Source organism: Cygnus olor, chromosome 4 (assembly GCF_009769625.2).
Source record: "Cygnus olor isolate bCygOlo1 chromosome 4, bCygOlo1.pri.v2, whole genome shotgun sequence".
Classification (NCBI taxonomy): Eukaryota; Metazoa; Chordata; class Aves; order Anseriformes; family Anatidae; genus Cygnus; species Cygnus olor.
Window position 1 is genome coordinate 65016018 of NC_049172.1, and position 25345 is coordinate 65041362.

The 25345-nt window shown below is 34.8% G+C and overlaps 1 protein-coding gene across 6 annotated transcripts in view; it reads right to left on the reverse strand.

The window, feature by feature from the left end:
- Positions 1-25345, reverse strand: part of JAKMIP1 (janus kinase and microtubule interacting protein 1) — a 155178-nt gene that overhangs the window by 33244 nt on the left and 96589 nt on the right. For 4 of the 6 annotated variants that reach the window (XM_040556155.1, XM_040556152.1, XM_040556154.1 and 1 more), the window contains exons 7-13: positions 23562-23708; positions 22803-22943; positions 19510-19569; positions 9745-9873; positions 8292-8420; positions 4190-4273; positions 1145-1207 (exon numbers count right to left, since the gene is read on the reverse strand). In XM_040556155.1, the coding sequence (XP_040412089.1) occupies positions 1145-1207; positions 4190-4273; positions 8292-8420; positions 9745-9873; positions 19510-19569; positions 22803-22943; positions 23562-23708 (753 nt within the window). The remainder of the gene's footprint in view (positions 1-1144; positions 1208-4189; positions 4274-8291; positions 8421-9744; positions 9874-19509; positions 19570-22802; positions 22944-23561; positions 23709-25345) is intronic. The other 2 variants (XM_040556156.1, XM_040556157.1) reach the window with 1 other exon arrangement.

Consider the following 25345-nt stretch of genomic DNA (forward strand, 5'->3'; position numbering starts at 1 on the left):
AAAGTATTTTTAAGAACTGACAGCAGAAAATAGTCTATGATCTCTTAGAATAATAATGCGGAAGCCAGTATGAAAAGTGATATGAATACTGTATCTAAACAAGTTAAAAATATAAACTTTCTTTTAAAATCTGAATAAAGATTGGTGAATAAAAAAGGTGAATAAAAAAAAAGTGAAAAAAAGGTGAATAAAACTGGATTGGATTAACATTTGCACAGACTGTTCTTATTGTCTTTGCATAACCAGACATTTACATTTTACAGCATATGAAACACAATAATGGAGAATATTTTAATGCCTAATTTTTAATTTTCCAGACTTCTGCTTTAGGTCACTAACAATGACAAAACAGAAATTCAAAACTGACTCTTTGTTATGCCACCTATAGATTTGGTCTACTGGCTAGCTTAACTGGGTGATCTTTTTATTTGTATGAAACTAAACAGAAGTGTAGCACCTGGTGGAATGTGCTATAGCATTTAGAATACCTATGTAAGTGTCTGAATAAATGAAGTCCAGCTGTAGCTGCTTTTAGTCATGCACTTTTCTTTATCTTATTTCTATTGTATTAATATTGATCTGCTAATAACAATAATAATAGTTACATTCTGAGTAACAACTAACATTCCCCCCAGCATCAGTGAAGAACAATGAGGATGCTTAGCTCTGAATACTTCAGAAAGGAAATAATACAATAGATTTAAATCAACTAGTATTACTTAATGTGTGGAAAAAGTATAAAAATCCAAGGCGGGAGCGAGCAGGAAATTTTAGCTGAGGTTTAAAATTCAGTGGTCCTGACAATAGTCATCTTTGTGTAACTGTTAAAATACAAGCATTCCACATTATCATGAATATTTTAGATTATGTTTTGGCAGAAACTAGAAACATCAGAAGGCTTAGGTCCCACTGTGGCCTATACAAAATGTAATTCCACAGTAAAGAGTAGCTTCCATTCCCAAAGAATACAAAAGCATATTGATAACGGTACTTTAATCAGAATTTCTGTTTCTGGAGAGAAATAAAGTGTGCAACTTTTAAGTCGATGTTCCAGTATTTGGTACATTCATTTCCTTTTACCATTCATTCATTTTATGATAAAGGGCAGCAATTGTGAAAAAAATCCCAGACTCTGAACACATACCTTCTCTAGCAACTCCTGATTTGTTCTGATTAGCAGCTGCTTTTCTTCTACCCATTTTGAATCCTATGAAGAAGAAGAGGATTAAAAAGATATATATATACATATATATATATATAGTTAAACAAGACAAATAAACATACTAATTACAAGATCCCAGACACCATTGCACATTCAAGTATAGAAATGGTCACACATCAAAGAATCATAAGTATTTCAAGGACAAACCGCAACTGAAACTACAGAGAAAATAAAAGTTCATTTTTTTTTCCTGAAGCTGTCTCCTGTCTCCTAAGCATTTATTTTAAAATGTTTGCATATTGCAATTGTGGGTGAAGACAGTTACATAACATTTTGTGATTTAAAAAACAAACAAACAAAAAATTATTTATTCAGGTATTTATTTTTCCATTGTAAAGAGTTGGGGAGTTTCTTGCAAAAGCATCCCATTTTGTGTTCTACAACATAAATCCCAATGGAGAAAGGGAAGAAAAAGGAAAATAACTTTCAGGGACATACAGTTAATTGTCCTCCTCAAAAAAGTGTGAGAATCAAGCTAATACACAGTATTTATGACAAGGAATTCAAGGTATGGAGGAAAGACAGTGATATATGATGTTCTTCAAATAAAAACTGTTTCTATTTGATCATTTGCTCCAAAGCTGCTCTTTGCTTTTCTGTTTTTCCATGGCTTTAAAAGGCTTCATCAAATATCCTTATAAAGACCCAAAATACAAAAACAAAGTTGGACATTCGGATTTAATGGATTTTAACAGTCAAATTCACTCTGTTCTCTCTGTAGAGAAACATACAACCTAGTTCATTGTGCTCTAATTAGTTTCGTAATACAATGTCCAACAACTAATATGACATTCCATCCTTAAATCAAATTATTTTCTTGCTAAAAAGGACAATTCATTTAAAATCTAAATGTCTTCACTACAGCATTAAGGCTGATACTTTTTTTGTCAGCAAGGTATTTGCACATTGACGCTGCACTAGAAATTAAGGAAATCTGGCTAGCCAAGCCCCTCAACTAGCTTTGAAAAGTCAAACAAAAACACTCCAAGACAATATTTATTCCAAATACCCTGTTTTGAAGAGTTTAAAGGTTTTTTTTTTCTACTTACTGTAGACAGCAGTTTCATATTCTACCATTTTTTCTCCTTTTCTCACTTACATACAAGAATAGGCAAGCACATTTTAATTTTCATGCAGTAAACAAGTTCTTCAGTGTTATGATGTTAAAAGTAACATGCTAAGAAAAATGTACTAAAATAAGTACTGGAAAAATTGTATTTGGAAAGAATTTTTGAAATAAATGAAATGAAGGAGTCAAGTTTCAAAATATTTTTTAACAACACGATTTTAATCTTCTGCTTTGAATTTGACTTCAGGAAAACTGTGAAGGTATTTGCAGTTTCTGTTTCCTACAGCTGTAATATAAGACTAAAAATTCCTGGGATAATGCACTAGAATTTTTTATTTCACTGTTTATTTTTGGAAAACATTTTAAGGACGGATTCCCCAAATGAACATTTCACAAGTATTACTAAGTCATCAGCACTACCTTCTAGATGAGGGAAAAAAAATAAAATAAAAAAATCACATAGTGTACAAAGAAGTCAGTTTATCATCATCACCTTTTATTTTGTTGAATATAAATACTAACAGGTTAGGAAAACTGAATAGGTTCTCAGGCTCTCAGGAAGACACTGTGACCACTTCTGTGAAAAGGTTGTGCTAGCGTACAAACTAGCCCACTAGGGACAATATTGTATTGCTCCTTGTGATGTCACATCCCTGTTGGCCATCTCAGATTACCAAGAGATACAAGGTTGTAAATGTGGTTACGAGGTGTTATTATTAAGAGTTATTATTATTATAAAGTAATAACTAACTGAATTCTAATTTCCGAGTATACGTTTTTCATGTACCACTCCAGAAACAGAAGTCACAGAAGTAATTTCTTACATGTGTATCCATGGTTGCTTATCTTATTCACATACATTGTACTTATATCTTACACTGTAATAGTCCATTATTTTGTTAATGTTTTCAATTACACAGCAATTTGCCTACAGCACCTTAATCATTGACAAACTAAAATGTCCGCAGTTGATCCTCAAGAGGTTTTCAGTTCCAATTATTATTCTAAAACCTCAGTGGGCCAATATTGTTAGATTGATAACATATTCTTTATTTCAGTAATATTTTATTTACATAGAATTTACTAAGGAAATTGCAATTTGTGTGGAAGTGAGCATAAACAATTTTTATCAATTTTTATCCTTAACATGAATATGGTCCCCTTTGAATTTATACAGAATTTTACAGAAAACTTTCTTACACAGAATAAATAGCATTATTTGTAAGTTGCTTTTATTTGATGCTACAGGATCATTAGTCTTTGAAATGCATCTCTATAGATAAATGTATCTTATTTTATTACCATATGCTACCTGCAATCTTAAATTACTATTTTAAAAAATAAACAAAGCACAAAATAACCTCCTTGATATTCTCTGTGTGTTCTAGTAGTTATGCAACTGAACATCTTTTAAATGCAGTCTTAAAACTCTAACCAGCCTTCCTGAAGATCCTAGACTTTTTTAAATACGCACTAGTAGCGTTTACAAGGTACACTGAAGCATGAGGCCTAATTTTATCCTGTGTGGCAGTATGGAAGCATCCTTTTCCTACACTATGCACCAAAAATATTCTAAAATACAAATACAGAATACACATCTTGTTGGAATATATAGCAAAGAAACAAAACAGAAGAAAAGCCTGCACTGAATGGGAACAGAATTTAGAATGCATGTATATGTGGCTATTCCAATATTATGCTTTGGTGTTAGAAAATTAGTCTTTGATGGACTTTTTTTTTAGTGTATGTAATATTTTCCTCTAAGTAATCCACTGCTGGAGTAATAATTAAGCTGCATCAGTCACACTAACACACCAGCAAGCAATGAAGATGGCAAGGGCACCACTGCATGCAAGGGAGAAAATGATGTGGCAGATGACATTAAGAGAGCCTTTTACCTGTCCTTTCTCGATTAGAGCTTTCTCCAGGTCCTCAATTTTTGCCTGACACCTGAGAAGATCAGCTTGCAGTTGTTCACGAGTCTGGGGGGAGAAGAAAGGTGTTATGAATTGTGTGCATATCATGCACATACAAATGAACAGATATATTTAATCTTATACAGAATCAAAGGATGCTTTTCACCCACATGTGGGTCATCCAGTCAGCTTTTAATGTTTTTTATTAAAGTAATTGTTTTTGGTTCTATGTTACAAAATACTTAAAGCCATCAGTTAAACAACATTTTTCTTTCCTAACCTATGAAGATATTAACATCACATATTCAGTGACAAAGTCTTCCCGGAAGAGAAAGAAAACAATGTTAGGAGCAGAAAGAGCAATTCATAAGAAGAAGATATTCGTAAGGTAACTAGGGCAGAAAGGGCAAGACAGAATTGCAAAAAGCGGTGAACAAATTAATAACAGCCTCTGATTTTTAAAAGGGCTAAGAATGAGTAAAATGTATAGACCCAAAATAATTCGTTTATCCCATAAACAGCATATACCACACAATTTTCCTCTTTCTACATGACTCTTAAACTATCAAATAGGTATTACCCACTGAGTTCAGAGATGACCTAGAAGCATCTGCATCATACTAGGTACTAAATAAAAGATGTACAAAACTAAGGATATGTGGATATCCTCAGTCAACGAGACTCCTTGGAACTGCTGCAAGAATTTTCTGACCCAACTTTAGGCACTTTTTCACCCACACAGTTCAAAAATTCCCACAAGGATTTCCTTCTGCATCTTCAAATCCTTGTTGTTTATCTTAAGCCTCATCCAAATGTAGCAGGAAATGTTCATCACACCAGAACACTGGGACAAAACTAACCATGAAAAAAGCTGCCGTCTGACTCCCTCAAACAATGGATTTGTATGAATGTGACAAAAAAGATGAAAATGCCTTTAACAAGGAAGACCAACCATTCTAAAGTGTACTAAGGGGACATTTTACAAATGCCTGCAAAATAAATTTTTTAAAGCTATTACAAAAATATTCATATCAGTGCTTCCCTTCCCATGAAGGCAGATGGAATATATAATGGTCTCTCATAACTGTCAAATACATCAGTACCTCTGAAATCTTAATTTAACAGCAGATGTAAAAATGCTTCTTTTTTTTTTTTTGAAAGAAATAAAACAATTCCTTTGCTCATCTTTGAGATTAAATGAACATCAGCTGCAATCACCTGATATTGTTAACAATATAACAGCCTTTTGGAATAGTAGAAATTGCCACAGTAATGGCCAGGAGATAAGCAATTCTTCTTATACCAACCAAAAGCATGTGTGGTGAAATACTACCACAAATATTCTTCAACCATAGAATCACAGAATCATCTAGGTTGGAAGAGACCTCCAAGCTCACCGAGTCCAACCTCTGACCTAACACTAATAAGTCCTCCACTAAACCATATCACTGAGCTCTACATCTAAACGTCTTTTAAAGCATGCTATAATACATCACAGAGGCTTGAAATAAAAATAAAAATAAAAATAAAAATGGTAAATATTAAAGGAAAATGTCTAACAGGTGACGGTAGCAAGACTATGGCATTAGACCACCCAGTTCTTCCTCTAGATTTACATCTAGCTTGAGAAATTATCCACAAAGTCCCTGCTCTGTTCCTTAGCTGAGCTTCCTAGTTAGGGTCTCAAATGTGACTAAGCTTTTGTATGATGCTGAGAACTCTAACAAATAAAGCTGTATAGCAAGAATTCCTCTGTTATAAGAACTGTATTTCACAGAAAAGAAAAAGTGAAGGTAGTTGAAAACCACTTCAAACAAACTTGGGAAAAAAAAAAAAATTTTAAAGTACAATCTGAATTTCCTGCATACTGGCTCTGGGGATAATAGACTAGCATTTTAAGTTGTAAGTAAATGCAGATAATGTCAAGCAGTCTACTTTCTTTGTAACTTTTATCTGAAAAGCTTTTTGTATTAAGACACAGCAATTCTGCTCCCACAAACATACTGCTTCTATGCTTGAGAAAATTCTGTAAGTGGAGTTTAAAATGCTTGCCAGAGAAAATGATGTGGATGAAATGGTGAAGTGAGTAATATATGCTCATCTGCAATCTAGCAATATGCAATTTTGTGAGAATTTTATTAACTGTTTTAAGCAGTAGAAACATCAAGTTAGCAGCAGCTCTTACCTTGGGGATAAATTGAGTCTCTCTCCACCAGTAACTGATAAGCCTCATAAAAATCTTTGCCTTTCTGCATTATTAGCAGCATGTTGTGGTGGCACAAGACAAGGCAACATGTAGCAAGGCAGTAGTATGTAGTAAGTCACAACACGTAACACGTTTCTACAGTTTTGTGGTTTGGGGTTATTTTTTGCATTTTTTTTTCTTTTTAATTCTTAAATATGTTTTTAGAATCAGTCTTACTGAGCTTGAAAGGGAGCTCTGGAGATTTTCTAGTCCAACTGCTGTGCTCAAAGTAGGGGGGCACGTATAGCAGGTTGTTTGTCTATCTGTGTTTTGAATATCTCCGGGGATGGAGATGCCTGAACCTCTCTGAGAAACATGTTCCGGTATTTGACCGCCACATTCTTCCCCACATGCAGGACTTTGTAGTTCCCTTTGTTGAATTTCATGAGATTCCTGCTTACACTATTCTCCAGCCTGTCAAGGACCCTCTGACTGGCAGCACAAGTATCTCATGTATCAACTAATTCTCTCAGTTTCATATCATCTGGAAACTTGCTGAGGGTTCACTCTGTCTAATCATCCAGGTCATTAGTGAAGAAGTTAACAGTAGTGGAACCAGCAGCTACCACTGCAGTACATCACTGGTGACTCACCTGCAGCTGAATTTGTGCCACCGGTCACAAACCTTTATGCCATTTCAGCCAGTTTTCAGTCCAACTCATTGTCCACTTATCTAGTCTGTACTTCATCAGTTTGTCCACGAGAACCTTATGGGGGAGAGTGTCAAATGTGTGGCCTCAAAGAGTGGCCTCACAATGACATCAGCCAGTTCCTTCAGCAGTCAGTACTCTACAGGTTCAAGCTGTACTTGATGCAGAGTGAAGGACATGAGGTGAAGGTGAAATTTCCAGTCCTATGACTAGTTCTTACCCCTTTAGATGTTGCATGGTTTTTGCTCATTGATCACAATAGTCATTCAAGTAGAGAGCGACCTGTAGATAAGCTACATTTCTAGACATGCCCCTACCTGCAAGGAGTTGGGATAAAGCAGAAAAGATGTTGTATCTAGTAAATCCAGCTCTTTTTTTCATGACAGAGCTGTTCAGTGAATAATTGTGAGGCATGAAAATACTAGTCACCAAATCATTATGAAGTGACTGCTCTGCTCCCCAGTTTAGAAAACCAGCATGCAAGATGTTGGCATGATTTCTGCTGACCTCATCCCTGTACTAAATGGTTAAACATAGTGATGGCAGAAGTGTAAATGAAAAAAAGAATACATACTATCCTATACCTCAAATATCTCGTTAAAATCTTACTAAACAGATTGCTGTGAGGTTAAAAAAGCATTAATTTCAGAGAGAGTCAAACAATCGTGCTGACCTAATAGAAATAATAGTACTTTTTAATGGAAGAATGCTCTCTCTATCTGAGATTGTAAAAACAAGTTGAGACTTCATACATTCAGCAAAACACTTTAAGAGAAACTCTTACTGTGTCAGATTGGGATCAGATTTTTAATATACCCATGATAAAGGTACTAGAGTACACATTACAACTTTTTCTCCAAATAATTTTAAATCCATCATGCTACTATCCAAATTTCAGGTTCAACTGATTCTGTGCAATATCATTCTCAATAAAAGCATCTTACTCCTGAAATCTTTTACACATTAAGCACACTAGAATGAAGTATAATGATATTTTGTTCACATCACACCAGATGAATCTAAATTGTTGCCTAACTGATAATATCCTCTAATCCTCAAGAACATCATACTATGCATTTTACTGACCTGCAAAGGTATCTCCTACAAGACATCATTTTTTTTCAGCTTTTTCAACTATTTCAGAGCTAAAAGAAATTCCAGTTAAAAAAATAAAAATAAAAAAAATTACCCTTGCTTCTCTCTCTGCATCCAGGGTTCCACCAACTTGTTCTTGAAGCAATGCGTATGCTCTTTGCAAAGCTTGATACTCTCTTGTTAGCTGGCAGAATCTTAGTTCAGCTTCTTCCTTTGGTGTGCTCTTAATGAAGAGGAAAAAGAAGTGGGTTTGTTTATGTAATGACAAATATATATGATAATGTGTTTGTATACATAAACAGAGACACAAACACACAGCAAGAAACACAATTGTCCTGAGTCTCAAAGTTCAAGAAAGCTTTAAAAAAAACATCACAAGTAGAAATGGAAGGAAAGATGACTTGAGTATAAGGTAGAAATGCAGAGGATGAGGTAGAAATGCAGAGATCAGTAGCTGTATCAATTCAATAATTTCAGGACAGTGTAAGATACTAGGTAAAGCAGTAATGCATAGAAATGGCAAGAAACTGACTGAGGAATGTCAAGGGGGATCAGTTCTATGCACCATTTTCTTCAGTAACTCCAGTGCCACAAGGTGTTCAGAAGGGGTTTGTCCTACTTGTCATGCAGTCCACCGCATCCTTACTCTTTGTCTGTACTACACATAAAGCAATTTGCCAGAAAAAACAAACAAACAAACACTAACACAGAAGTTACATTTACAAAGCCATAAGATTTTTTTTTAAAAAACAATCTTTTTTTTTTTACTTGAAGTAATTTTAATATCTTAATTTGCTTTGAATTTTGAGCAACTGACATCAACACTTTCAATGTCTTTTCTATAATGCTAAGAGCAAGAAATGTCCTTCACTTTAATTAATTTTTGCTCCAGGAACTCAGGCTCCAAGGAACAGAGATTAAAATATTATTAGATATTAAAGCTAGGAAAATAGGAAGCCTGCTGTGAGTGAGGAGTTTGAGACACAAGTGAGTGAACAGGATAGAAAGATGAAAGAGAGTATCTAACTCATGCTTTGTCCTCAGCCTTGCGACCTCCTAAAGTAGGCCAGCTGCAGTGTATATCACAGAGCTCAGTCAAAACATGACAGTGGGTATTTACTACCTATGATCATTTAAGCCTTAATGAATTGCAAAAGCCTCTCTTACTATCACAAAAACAATAAGAAAATCCTGGTTGTAACAGAACAGTAAAATAAATTACAAGGTTGAAGGGCAAACTATTGTCTAGTAACTATTGACTTTTGGCAAAGCAACATGCCTATTCATTTTCTTTTCACAACTAAGAAATGGTTTGAGAAAAACATTTTTGTTTCTCAGCCCAATTATCTACCAAGTATGTAAGGCAGAATATTAACTTATTAATTCTATTGCAATGACTGTGGTTTTTTTTACTGGACTTGAAACAAAACAAAACAATTCCTTGCCAAATCTTTTTTAGTTCCTACGGCAGAATAGTTGAAAAATGTTTGCATTTATACTCCATGCCAATTTCTGTAGAAGTTAAAAACAAATCATCTGCTACTTACATCATCCAAATCTTCCTCTGGTGTTGCTGGTGTCCTGTCTGTTTTATCTGTGTTATATGAAGTTACAGATGATGTTTCTGAATCTATGGATTCTTCATCAAATCCAAAAAATGTCTCCACAACATGCCTCTGAAAAGTTAGTTTTCCTTAGTTACTAGCAAAAGAGTTAGAAAACCCCAGTGACCCAGTAAACAGCAGCCAAGGTCTTCTCTGACCATTGTTTTAGTATTCAGGAAGAAAAATGGTTCCTGTGTAAACTCTTGTTCTATGAATTCCACTGGATTAGTTAACTTTCCAGCACCATTTGATTAAGTAGATTCAAGAAGTAAATTGCACATAGCACTGGGTAATTGCCAGTACAATAAGGCTTTAACACAAATACCAAAGCTAATTATCAAAATCATACAGATCTTGAATATTTCAAGATTCACAGTGGAGGACTGCAGTATCCGTACAGAAGAAAGTAACCCAACAGGATGTAACATATATGATGTAGTACCAAAAAAAAATAAAAAAATACTCCAAAGAATTATGTGGAACTAACTTTGACATTCATATTGCTTAAAAAAAAAAAAAAAAAAAGAGATCCATTTATAGTATTTATTTTGCACAATCCTACTTAAAGGTATGCATTATTCCTTTCCATTTATTTTTCCAACACCATCATTCTGAATTTTTTCAAAAGTTTGCTCCAATAGCAAAAAAAAAAAGTACAAAACCCAAATTTTAAAAACTGTGCACAATGTAATGCATGCTTGTAGACAACTAGAGAAAAATTGTAGCCAAAGTGAATAATACAATATTAGTACTAACAAATGTGACATTTTACATAAAATGTCACAACTGCAATAATCCTTCCACCATTTCCAGCAGTTTCCTAATACATACTTAGAAAGCAGAAAATTTCTATAGAAAATGTTGCTGTCCAAAAAAATCAAAATACTGTTTTAACATTTAACTGAGAAATAAGTTTCTCAGGCATTGCTCCTTCCAAAATACCATTAATAAATGTTAACTATTATTAATCAATAGGAGTCTAACTTTCTACACTACACAAGTGTTCTGGTAACCCCCAGAAATTCAAAGAACCAAGGAAATTAAGATAAAGATACAAGTTGCTGGAAAAATTAAGTCAGGTTATGAAGCATTGTTGACAGAGAGGCTGGTGGAGAGAAGTGGCTCTAAGAAGACGAAGGAAAAAAAATCTGTCTACCTGTCTATTTTTTGGCCCTGCTTGATGCTGAATCACAGATTCTGATGTCAGTATTTTTTGTTTGCTTTGGTTTTGTTTTGTTTGTTTTTAAACTACAAGCCACAGGTTGTACATGAGAAGCCCTTTTCATTAAATAAGCCTAAAGGATAAAAAATAAATAAATTAGTTGTTATTACTTCTGAACATCATTTTACATCTCAGCAAGGCCAAACTGGCTAACTGAGGGGCATTGTGAGCTGTCATTTTCTTTCAACGTATTGAAAGGCTTTATTTTATCTATATTGCTCTATCTCATTATGAATTCTGAATACTTACTTTTCACTGAAGTCTTCTAGACTTACTTAACTTTATCCATTCTTCCTTATAGGTATGAAAAATACTATCTCCACTTTTGCGTAAAGCCCCATAATGTATGGTACATTCTTTTGGCTTAGCTCTAATCAACAGCCAAAATTCCCTATCTTGAACGAAGTGGTACCGTAAAATAAAGGGGTGAGTTGGTGCCTGCACACATAACACTGTGCACTGCATTTCCAGCCTGCAGCCCATGGTCCAGGTCACCAGGTTATCACAATCCACCAAGTCCCATCTAACTGAACAGCTCCATAGTTGTTTCACATTACAGCTAATCCAACTCAAGCTACTGAAGACAACTTTAAGGCCCTGTCCTAAGACATTTAATTGCTTTACTTAAGATGTGTCCTTCACATAATAATTTAAAAAATTCATTCAGACTGCATTTTCAAATTAACTGGTTTTACTAAAAGCTTCTGAAAGGATATTATGCACTCAGAAAAAAAAAAAAGTCACATTTTTTCCAAATTGAATATGGTTCTACATCCATCCATGGATATGCAGATAAAGATGATGCTGCAGAGATTGCAGAAAGCTTTTGAACAATCTTTAAAAACCAACCTTACTTTTGTAAGCTACTAGACCACTAGCATTACTATCAGGTATATTCAAAAGAAAAGAAAAGAAATGCAGTTTTAGTACTAAAACCCTATAAAGGCACATTTCTGTTCTCTCAGTCATTTTGGAAGCACTGCATTCCCAGCACTGTGAGCCTAGCAGAACTGTCTTAAAGCCAAACACTTCCCTGGGAAAATTTAATTCTTTTTTCCAACATTCACATTCTACACCAGTTTGTTCACCATTCTGCCCCGCTCAACAAAACAAAGGACACAGGGAATAGATTTAAGCTGTATTCTAGAAAGATAAATACTTATCCAGAAAAATAATTTGTTCTCTCACATTCAAATTACAAACATTTCAGACCCCTCTCTCATCAGAACAAAGGTTTACCAAGAAAACTGAGGTGAACGAAAACTAGACCTTGGGAGATCCAAGCCCATCCAGCTTTCCTCCCACACTGGACACTGGCTACAGCCTACAATCATCTAACAGTAGTACTACAAGTAGATACTGGGAGTTGAAAATGGGGCTAAATAGACTGCACTCAAGTTATAAGGAAGGCCACAAGACTGCTTTATGACTCCAGACCAATGAAGAGAGATAGTTTCATAAAAATGAAAGCAGATGATATGGATGTAAGGAAGAAGAGAGCAGGCAAACAAAAACCAAGAGACTCCCACCAAGATTGCATCCTCATTTCTCAATGTGGATACCTTTTACTCAAAGGTGCTGAGAGTAAACCCAAAACAAAGCTGCATGCAGACTTTTATTCCAATGCTTTTGTATCCTGCTCTTCCATCTGTATTAGCTTGTCTGTGGATTCAGTTCAGAATATTTGGACTGTGCTTTGGATGAACCTAGCCAAGGACAACCAACTCAGAGGACTGAAGAATGGCTGACCCTGCTCATGCTTAAAACTTCAAGACTGCTCAGCCTCATGAAAATGATAAACACACTACAGCAAAGTTCAAAGAAAGTCTGAAATGACATATAGGCTTGAGGGCTGACACAGGGAGTAAAACTCAAGACTTGATCTTAAAAAGGCTGGTAGAAGGGACTTCAAAAGATGGAGAGCAAAACGCCAATGGCACAGATAATACACACATATATGGCACAGATAATACAGTAGCATGAAGGTCAGCAGCTTCCTAGTTAAACACATTTGTATACCAAGTCTTACTTTTAGGTGTTTTTTGTATTATTTTTTTTTCTATATCTCAAACTACAAGCATTTTTGCAGATAACTCAGCTTAAATATGCATCTTGCTTAAACCATGTACACACACACCTGTGCACTGTTTCAAGGAGTTTAAATAAATAAATAAATAAAATAGTCAAACAACAGTTTTTTTGACTTTACATAAATGTATAAGGGTTTGAGAAGATCCTTGAGAAGAAATGTCACCAATTTGACAAAAGATACTAGCATGTAAATATTTATGTTTGCCTATATTCATAAATAATACACTTGATTATTTGATGGAAGGGAAATATGCAAGAAAATTAGTATTTACTATGATACTAAAAAATCCCTAAGCTTAAAAGAAATTTAAAAGTCAAAACCTATTAAATGCTATGCTATGGCTATAATATTGGAGTTATGAGTGAACCATTTATTTGCTTTTTAATGCCTCATTCCTCTACAGAGAAGCTGTGTATTTATCATTTTGTGGATAAGATACTTTCCACAGAAATAGAGATAAGGCATTTAACCATTGTGTATTAATCATACATGTATGAATTTCTCCATGACATAATTACAAAATAGCTGGTTTTATTGTTGATCATCTAATATTTGAAGCAATTATCTGCAAGAAGTGATTCACAGCAAAATCAGAACGAATTAACTGATAAAGAACAGCTGTAGAGAAAAAAAAGATGACATCTGAGTCAGACAAGTTTGTTGATTAAAAGCATAAATAAATACAGTGACTTCTAGGGAGATCCACATATAGTTTAAGAGCTGGATCACAATGGCTTTTGTAAAGTATATGTGAGCATGTACAATACTCACTGGATTTTTGTAACTATACAGTTTTCATTCAAGTTTCATTCAAGCTTTTCTTAAGAGGCACAAACATTCTCGAAACATTCCCGAAACATTCCCAATCAACAAATTATTCTTTTATATTGATTTGTGCATTCTATTGTTACCTCTAAATCATAACTGAGAAAATAGTCATATCAGTTGCTAAAAATTTGATTTAAATTCTAATTTCCTTTGGCTACTATCATGTATTTGATAGCAAGTATTTTTCACATGAATTTGTATCAATGCTTTCAAGTAATTTTAAAGTAAAATCATGCATTTGGCCTTTGTAACTCAAGTATTAAGTTTTCTACTGAAGTATAATGCTCAGTAAACATAACAGTTTAGACTATTATAAATCAATACATAGAACATATTACATGCATATTTCAACATACCTTCATTTTTAATGGTTTGGGCTGGATATACTTACATATAAATAATCTAATTTCTCTGTTCCTAAAGGAGGAACTTTACAGTTAAATATCTCGTTTTCAATAAATTAATCTAACATGATAAAAATAATCCAGGACGAATTTCCTTGTAATTCAATCAGATGAACTTATCAGTAACTTCTTACCTTCATGCTTATAAGTCATTTCTTGGCAGCCAGAAAAATACAGGCACACCAAAGCACAGAGGCAGATAAAAAACGAAAAATATAAAACGAGAAATATGAACTCCATCACACTGGCATGCAGGCCTTCCACTATCACAAATAGAGTTCATTTGTTAAAGTTTACGTAAAGAAACAAATCTGCAGAGTCCTGCAGTTACCAAACAAACTGGGCAATCACTGTTATTCCATTCCGTGTGTTAAAAAAATATATATAAATAAATAAAGGAAAGAAAGAAAAAAATACACTGTTTCCAGACTTTGTTATTTCACTACCAAAACTGGGAGGAGAAAACAACAGCAACAACAAAAAAATCAAAGAAAACAAACAAAAACACACTCATTGCACCTGAAAAAAAATGCATGCCTTGAACAGCAAAAGGAAGATTCACTCTGTGACTTGCAGTCACAGAGGTTATAAAGCCCCATCCCACTATGCTGCTCCTTTCCTCATGGGTGACCTGAGCTTGTTGCCAGTGCTCGTCCATGGACCTGTATGTCCCTTGGTAATTAAACGAGTGCTCAGTTAAAGCTACACTAGCAACAGTAACCTAGTGCACTTACACTGCTCCAGCAATAACATAGATATCTAATTGCAAGAAGAAATAATTAAATGCCTGGTACTTTCAAAAGCTTTTCAGCTGAACTAATGCTATTTAGACACAATAGGGCTATAAAGGCTATTGGATTAGTTTGAAAGATCATTCCCACAAGCTGTTTTACAGACCAAGAAAGGTATGCCATGGGTACTGTTCTACCTAACAGGAATCACTGTTAGGAAAACACTCATTTTAGAAACGTCCATATACTGGACATTGTTTAGTCAGAGTACTGTGAAAATTAAGGAAGCTGGAGTGTAAGCGTACCCATTCAGGAAAAGCTACAACAGTACATGAGTGCAATAGAACCACAGAACGGTTTGAGTTGGAAGGGACCTTAAAGACCACCCAGTTCCAACTCTCTGCCATGGGCAAGGACACCTCCCACCAGACCAGGTTGCTCAAAGCCCCATCCAACCTGGACTTCAACACTTCTAAGGATGGGGCATCCACAGCTTCTCTGGGCAACCTGTTCCAATGCTTCACCACCCTCATAGTCTTCCACCCGTGCACTGGTTTATTAAAAGAAAAAACGAAACTTCCTATACCTTCTAGTGTAAGCTTATCTGACCACATTCATGAACTCAGTTCCCATCAGTTATTTCCTTTTTCACTTTGTCAAAGAAAGTGAGGCACAGATCTGGAAATAGATCCAACTCCAACAGCCAAACTTGATAATTAACTAGTGTTAAAGATGATTTTACACTTAACAAAACTTAGAAAAGCAAAGCCAAAGATTTACATCAGTAATTTCTCCTTCTGAGTGGTTGGTTAGGACAGATACAGCCATAATTTCTTCTACTGTTATATATAGGTTATCATCTGTAGGATATAAAAATCTTGTGCAGATCATAGACAGAAACACACTTGCAGTGTACATGTCTCTATATAAAGCAACTCACCCTAGACTGCATTTATAGTCCATGGAGAGAGAGAGAGGCAATTTCAGGACAAAACCCATATGGCCTATTTAGATATCTACTTCCAGAGGAGAACAATCACAACATTACCACTCTGTCCAGAGAGAGATGTCTGCATCTCAGTGATGTTAATGACATCTAACCAAGCATTTGGTTTGATGAGTTCTACCATTTTCAACTAGATTCCAGAGATGGGCTGTAAAACCAGACAGGATGGTACAATCCCAACAGCAAGATTGTACCAAGATGGTACAATCCCAACAGCATATCCAGATGAGCAGTCCATTCTACATGGATTGTTTAAATAAAAAGTGCTGGAAGTTTACATAGCTTTGAGGATTTTGATTTATCTTTCTGGATTTAGAACCTAACGAAAGTATTCCAAACTCTTTTGACTCCCTGTCCATGAAATGTAGGAGTCAAGAAAACATGGAGAAATTCCTGACCTGAGATAACCTTTTGAAAGTCCTGTTAAACTAACCTTTAAGTAGGAGCAAGGCAGGTACAACTAAGACAAAGCACATTTTGCAATGAACTTTGAGAAGATTTTAAATGGTATAATATACCTTTTCAATATAGCTGCCTATGTGGATTTTGCATTGGAGTCAAGCTATAGTGCCTCTATATAAAAATAATGTAATAACAAAAAATGTAAATTTCTTTGGCTTATAACAATCATTAAAATAAAATAAAAAATAAAAATATTTTAAAATTAAGGTATGAAATTTTAAAATGTACCTATCACAATTATACTATTATTTGATAAAGGCCTTAATGAACAGTGGGAGAAAGGATGGTTCTTTGATTTGAACATTAAGGGGGGGGGTTGGGTGGGGGAGAGGAAGAGAGGATGCTTTTTGTTTTGTTTTGTTTTTAGGTTTTAGAGTGTAGTTGTTCTAATTTTTGTTAAATTCTCAACCCCAGCTGTAACTCAATATATTTTTATAGAGAATTAGAGTGAGAAATAACAATTAGATCTAAAACAGTAAGGCAAAAAACAAGAAAATTTACTTAGACGATTTGATATTAAGATATAACAGATTAGCTGTGCAAAGTTTCAAAGCATAATTTTGAAGGAAGTTATAGTTCTGCCTTTACACAGGGGCTGATAGTAATCATAACCCAAATTACACATAACATACAAGCAAGTACACATAGCAAGTAATAGGACCCTAACAAATATATTATTGATGACTTATTTCCTTCATTAAAGAATTAGCGCATTTAAAAACTACATATCTGCACATATATGTATGTATATATAACATAAAACGCACCCAATTTTCAACTAGATCTGCCTTTTCTCTTTTCCCAGATTGACCCATTCTGTCTAGCTGTTCCTCCACTTGCATTTTCTTCAGAAGTCTCTATCACTGTCCCCTCTGTAACACACACAAGTGACTCTTTACACCCTTATTTAAAAGTCAGGTGGAGAATTTTATACCCCCAAAACCCAGGTCCATAGAGCGCCAGTCCAACTTAACAAACCTTCTCTTTTAATTGTTATGTTGTTTGTTGCCCCTCACTCTACCAATAGCAATTCACATTTCCCTACCTAACTCTTTCACTGAGAAAATTATAGGATGTTCTCAAATTGCAAGTAAGTAAAGACAAGCTTTATGATAGGAATGAAGACTTGCTACATATCACATTAGTTCCTAAAAATCCTCCCAAGAACCTTTAGCAAGGGGAAGGTCTTCCACAACAAGGTCTACCTCATTTTTCTAGCTCAGGCCTCAGTCTCACAACTCACGGTCACGTCCTCAGGGCGCTCACTTGGGCTCACAAGTCTAGAGGAGGACAGCCAGATCACCATGTAGAGAAATACTGGTACAGAAGAGTGATGAGCAAAGGAAGGAAGCAGCTGGCAAAAGCTCAAGCTTTTCCTCAACAGGTAGCATGGACGGAAATAAGAAGCAAAGCACTAGTAACTCCGCTGCTCATATGCACACAACTCTTGCTGTAAACTCTGCAGAATACAGCATTCTTGCCACATGAAGAATAGCAATGCAATAAAGTTTTCAGTGAAATCAAACCCATTTCGCAAACCTTCATGTTGTACAACTCTTGTTCTGTTCAGTAAGGAAAAGAAGATGATATCACTAAGGAAGCATCTCACTCAGGGAAAAATAGGTAAAGAGAAGGGGTTCAGAGTGTAGGTCAGCTGAAGTTCTGTCAACCCAGGCTATTTTTAATACATAAATTAATAATTATGGGTGTTTTCAGCCTATGGAAATTAGCACTATTAGTTATCAAATCATAGATTTTCTTTTCATTTAGGAACTTTGCAGTTTAGCCAAAGAACTACGCAATTTATTTAAAATATGAGGAGGGCTGATAATTAGAGAAGACATAAAAAATATGGTGTCAGATTAGGTACATACTTTTTTTTTTTTTAATCCTGTTTTAAACTTGCTCACAATACATAAACTTCCAGGTATAGTACACAAAGAAAGAACAGTTAAGGTTTGCTGTAAACACATTTGGCCTCTATCAGCCTTACATTATATAAAAGAAGAAGGTATGTAAAATTTATTATTGCATTTGAATTTTTCTTTTTTTTTGTATGACAAAGACATATCATTATTAGAAGCATCATTTGAAGAATTACCACCAATACAGAGAACTGAAAAGGAGAAATATTTCAGAATGCAGCTATTACAGAGCACAGAGCAATAAAAAAGCACCACCTGGAGGTCATCAGGAGTATACTACGCAGAATACATCAACACAAAACAAAAAAAAAAATACTAAAAGCATGCATCTTAAACCATGATATACTTGATAATAACCTCTCTTCATTTCCATTTTCTCCCTCTTACCCTATTCTCCTCCCCTTACATGCTCCAGGCTGCTCATGCTCAACTTCACAAAAAAAACAGTATTTAGCAATTACTTAAAACACATATTGCAATAAACACTGAAGGTACATTCAGAAACAAAACTTTCCTTTTCTTAGTTCTCTTTTTTTCTTTGCATTCTAGAACAAAACAGTTACAAGAGAAAAATAGTTATATCTTTTTTTTTTCTATTTATATATCTACATAAATATCATTTCAATAACATCCTTAACATGAGTTAAAGTTTTCAATGCAATTAAGCAGTAACTTTGTGCAAGTGCTTTAAAGGGGTATATTGTCTTTAAAAAGGACTGAGAATTTGCCCTCTAAAATATTGGTTGTTTCAAGTCATTATATCATTTAGGCCTCAAGACACTTGAATTTAGGCCACAATGGCTAAAACTGCAATTATTTTGTGTATTAAAAACAAACTTGTGTGCAGTACAAAACTCCTTAAGCAGCTCCTACATTATCCAAAAAAAAACTTAATAGGACCTTACTAGAGAAAACAGGAGAATTACATGAAATGTTATCATTCTAAATGATAACAATTAAATAGAGTTCTAATTTCAGTATTTGAAACTACTGTTGTTCACAGCAATCAAAAAGCACAGAAAATGAAGATTTGCTCACCTTTGGAGGCTTCAAACTTTTCCTCCTCTGTTTTTTAGACCGTAATAACCGTTCCCTTTCCTAGAAGGAAAGATAACATTTTAGTAAAGATTTCTTTTGGAATCTATATTTATTTATGTCGACCACAAAGAAATATTACAATTTTCTTAAAGCCTGAGATAAAGCTAACACAAAGACAATGTCTTTATCTTTTGAATAACACCATGTTGGTGTAACACCACCTCATACTGCAGTTTTATCTCTTTAAGCAAACATTCAGCCACATGCTTTACACGCTTGATTGGAAGTTGACAAGAAGAGGCTTCATTAAATATTGGGCACAGATTTCTGAAGGTTCCTTTGACTCTTTTACCAAGAAGCTCACTATGGAAACAGAATTAACGTTCTCAGTCCAGCGTTCCGCCATCCTGAAGAAGCGGTTTGGTAGCCAAAAATGAATCCAACTTTAGTAATCATATCAGGCATCCTCTGACATACAGTTTGATAGTGCACATGTGACTTACCCTTGTATGGCAAAAGTCTAAAATCCAAAGGTGTTCTCTTATTAAGGGAAATTAGCCCTACATTTAACTTAGTACATCAAAACAAAGACTGCTTCAGATCAAGCATATTCAGAATAGCCCATGTCTTTTTTCTAATGTGGCCTTGGAATAAGATCACAATTAACTAAGTCATAATACAGCTATAATTGGAAAAACACTGGGTTGAGAAACATTGAAGTGCAAGAATATTGTCTTGAATTCCAAAGAAGAGGAGAAAGACAAGGTAAGAAATGCAAAGGAGGGCATAAATTAAAAAGAAAAAAAAAGTGGGTGATTTATCTCCTTGCTTTTTTCCCAATTCTTTCATTAGCTCTGCATCTTTGTTTGCAACACCTCTATTTTTAAAGGAGTGATAGCAGTAGCAAGTGCATCTCTAGCAGTTATTGCTCACTGTATGGTATTTTTCTATTCAGAGTTACTTGTTATACATTCAGTTCAGAAACTGGACAAATAAGAAGCACCCAGTAGAAATCACAATAAAATAATTCATCTTTATCAGCACGTTGTCCCAAGAAAGAAGTTTTGGAAAGTAAGAAATAATTCAGAAAAGCACAACGCTTACTATTGCACCTTTAATACATCTGGCTTTTGAAATAAGGAAAAGTAACAACTGCCGAGGTAGACTGAAACAGATATTCCATGGTGTAGGAAAACATAATATATAAAGCTAAACCTGAAACCACACAGTTGAATTTTAGACACTGCAGGAGAAGAATGTTCCTTCCTCAGGGACCTGGTTAAAGCACAGTCTCTGATTTAACCTAGGTCTCCTGCATTAAAAGCAGGTGTTCAAATAATTGGAGAAACTAGCTAGTCTTCTCACTGTCTTTCCTTTTCTTTCCTCTCACTCCACTGAAGAATGAACAAACACTTCCTAAACCCCTCACTCCTTACTGTTACTAATTTTGTTTGCAAGAAGACTGCTCAATTTACTTTCTGTCTCAATCACACATCAAACTACCAGAACAATAATAATGCCAATTAAAAAAATAAAAAAAATTTAAAAAATTGTTAAATCACTAGCATGTTTTGCAAGCATCTGAGTTTATCTTGACAGCTTTACTGTTAAGACCTGATCAGGAAATCCTGTCATCAGAGAACTCAAGTTGATAGGGATTCAAGAGCATCAAAGATACTCTTCAAAGGACAAGGTAAATCGATTCAGACAACACTATTGCCTAAGACTATCATTCTTTTGTCTGTGTATCACATTGGTCTCAGCTGGAGTTAAGCTGATGACTTTTATATTAATCAGGTATGTGACATGTGGGTCATTTTTAATATTTACGATACATTTGTATTCTCCTGAGGTGTGATTTGAACCAGAAATAATAGCTAAAAAGCACAATGGAAGTGCAGAGTTCCACTGCATTCATATTGCAGGTGAAGCATCAATTAGTTTGTACCGCCAATCAAAGCAGTAACATAGTTAATGATTTAACGTATTTTTGCCCCTGAAAATGTATCTGTAAATAGGAGATAAAGCAACAATGAAACCATATTTTAAAATGCTTATTAATTTTATTTTCATACGTAAAACTATTTAATACTAGTTGACCAAAGTTAGGATAGGATACATTTCCTCAAATTACTGGCTGAGATGGAGTGAGTAGAGTTCTTTCATACCTACTTCACGAAGAAATATAAATTGAGTTATATCTGCATATATTGGGAATTTAATGTAGTGACACAGACCTTGCCTGTAAAGTTGTATTTGGAAGGTAAAGCAGCAACCCTTTGTGAATCAGACCTTCCATTAGAGTCTGGCAAAGATCCTACTGCTTGCAACACTGTGACACTGGAGAATGCACACAGACATTGGCACTAATTACAGAGAGAAATCCTGGGTCAAAATCTGAAGGGAACTGTCAAGAATAGAGACAATATTCCAGACCGAGCGATAACATATCTTCTTTTTTTATATTTTGTATCTTCTATTTTTATTTTCAGTGTTCTAATCGATTGCTTAATCTTTTATTTAGACAGAGCGATCTTAAATTTGTTTCATCATCATGTAGCTTTCAGTAGTGCCAATCTAAGATCCTCTAGAACAGCCTGCCTGAGTTCCAGGTGCTGCTCCAAAAGGGCATGGATCTCTCAGAGATGATAAATAATTTCTTCCAGCACCAGAATGGTGTATCCTAATGTCCAAAATACATCTAGAACAACTAAAGTGAGTCCCAAACAGTGCAAAAATCTCTGATCATCATCTTAAGTAGTCTTCACAGAGGGTAACAGCTGTGCCAAATACCAAAATACACTGCTACCTTTAGTTAAATTAGTCATGCAAATTTCTCTCTATTTGCTATAAATACAGCTAGTGTGGGCAGCTCAGTTAGGTGAAATGAATGCCATTCTGCATGTTCCTTTTTTTCAAGAGAACTTCTAGATCAAGAGAGAGGTTGGGTTTACAGTAGGGTCTACATCCAACATGTTTCAGTCATTAAGTTTTGGAAAGCTTCCTTTCCTCCAGGTTCCTCAGCTGTTGACAGCCAGTTTTGTAAGATGAATGGATTGATACACCTCTTTCCACAAGCAGCCCATAAATGGTAAGTGCTTTAAGACCCAGAGATTTATACACATTGCAAAGGAATTCATTCACCACTTGGGAAATAACAAGAACCCTTCAATGCTGAAGAACTACTTATATGCCACTACTACAACTGGAGTTAAAATATTGCTCTCAAATCTTCAGTTTGCCTATAGATGTGTATGCATGCATATATGTGTACCAGACGTGAGAAGTATTACCACTGTGAGATCATCAATAACATGCTGCTTTTCTTTGACTTGCAGTCTAAGAAATTCAATTTCTTGTTCCTCCCGTGTGCTACTAAGATCATTTAAAGATGTGTGCCTCTTCAGTGCTGGTTGTGCAGATAACTTCTCTTTCTACAAAATTAAAATAAAATCTGTTATTAAACACAAGAATGTTTTAAAGGGTCTTCCCATAACAGTAGGAATATCCTCACATGTGATGTAGCAATCAAGAATTCTGCATACTCATCACTGCATCCTCCACCACAACATAAGGCCTCTTTCACCAACAAAATATTATACATTTTGTGTGCCTTAGTGTCAGTACTTCACATAAGGTAGTTTAGGGCAGCATCAAGGACCAGTCAGGGACAAAATTAGAGGCAAGCAAACTCAAGATTCTACAATGGTAGAGCCATTGGCACATGCATTTAAATCCAGTTTTGACTTTTAATCAAAAAAGCAGCATTACTAAAGCTGATTTTGTCATAAATTTTTACAGCCTCCAAACACATTTTTAACTATTTGTGATCCTTTTCTTTAATCAGTGTGAATTGATACAACACAAAGACAAAAAAGATATGTCACTCTGAATTTAGAATAGGAATATTCAAGTGCATTGGCTGAATTTGACAGACATACCATCCTACTGTTGAGACTCTGAAATGTCTGTACCAGAGCAAAAGCCTCACAAGCACTTCCACCTTGAAGCAACTGTGTTCTCACAACGTGACATTAGATATGATTACTTACCAATTCTATATTTTCCCTGGAAAGATTTTTTATTTTTTCTTCCATTCTCTGGATGCACTGCATCATATCATCATTTTTTTTGCTCATCCTCTTATTTTTTTCAACCAAAGGCTTCAGCTGACTTTCTGTCTCTCGAGAACGTTTCAGCTGTAAATGGCAAGGAACAAAGTAAGCTGTGCTTTAGTTTGTAATTGCAGGAAAGAAGAAATTTGTGGGTTTTCTCTTTCCTTTTTTCCTTCATTCAGAAAGTTTAGTTCTTTTGTTAAGTGGCATCTGATAGGCTATTGCTAAACTAAGAACTAAAGGAGTCCAAACAAATAAGAAATAGGTCTGGTCCCTATATCGCTCCTGGAAAATGCTTATGATTATCTATAAAATTGATTTCTTGATAAGCTAATCTTGTTGCATATAAACTTATTGTGAGCAATTATGTCTAGGGTAGCAATCTTTTACCAACTCAACTATCCCTTAGTAAACTCTTCCTCCTTTACTTTAAAAAAAAACATATACTTAATGTGTAATTAGAGCAATGAGAGTCAGCCAGAGGGCACAGATTCAATCTCAGCATTCTGCTGACATTTCCAAGCTGCTCAATTTTGCTCCTGTGGTCTTATGATGTTAGACAATTATGTGAAGCAAATTACTGCCCTTTCTTGTATTTGTGTGCTTTCAGTATTCAGTATTCTGCTATTTTATTAATCCTTGAGTCCTTTTCTATATTTTTTTCCCAATAAAAAGATTTTTCAATTTTCTGAGTTTTAACCAGAAATGAGAAAAAGATAATCTCTCCTGAGCTAATTTCTATGAATATTTGGTTTTCTGTTTCATTCTCATAAGAAAATGATTTTTACAGTACTTAATCACAAGAGCTTACTGATATTACTGGGTTTATGTAGTATTGTCTATGTAGTATTATGTATTATATATTATATGTATAGTAGTATTATTATGTAGTATTGTCTATATGACAAAACCTCTTCCACATGATTTCCAAAATGCATTTCTGAAACCTCAGCATTTGACTGAGTCATACATGCCTTCCATTTAGAGGGACACTGCAGTAAAGATGTTGCAGTACTTTAGCATTCTTCGGGGATGTTTTGAATGACTTATGTCCACAGAAAGGATTAGGAGGCTGAATAATCTTGTCTTTATATAATGAAACCTTGAAAGAAAGCATTATGTTCTTGTGAGTACAGAGTAGAGGAAAGTAACTGTACTGGTAAAAGTGGAAGAAAAAGAAAAAGAAAAACCACACCACTCAGCATCTAGGCAAAGTAGTGAAAACAGCTAATAGTACCCAGGTTAAAAAGCATGCTCTTACCCCCAATAAAATAAAATAATTAACGAGGAATCAATTTTGTCATATGAAAAGGCAGTTTAGACTATATAGCTACTTAAAATGGAATAGATTTTTTGTTCCTTTTTTTTTTTTTAAATACATGATTATGTTCTCAATTGATCCAATTTTACTCTAGTATGGTTCAATTAACTTTGCTAGTCTAGATTCAGCCAAGATTTTGGACAAGAAAATTTCGAAAATTAGTTTTGATAATCATCAATATATTGCAACTAAATTTAGTCCTTTCATCATAAAGCAAAGCCCTCAAATCTCAACACGAAAAACTAAGCACGTCAAAGCAACTGTGAAGACGTCAGTGCTTCACTCAATTTATTGCATTGAAATTCTACCCTCACCATAAATAATAGCATTGCTTTACAGTCAGATACACAGGTTGCATGAGGGCAAAAATCCACCTGATTAGAATGAGAAATCCTTTCTA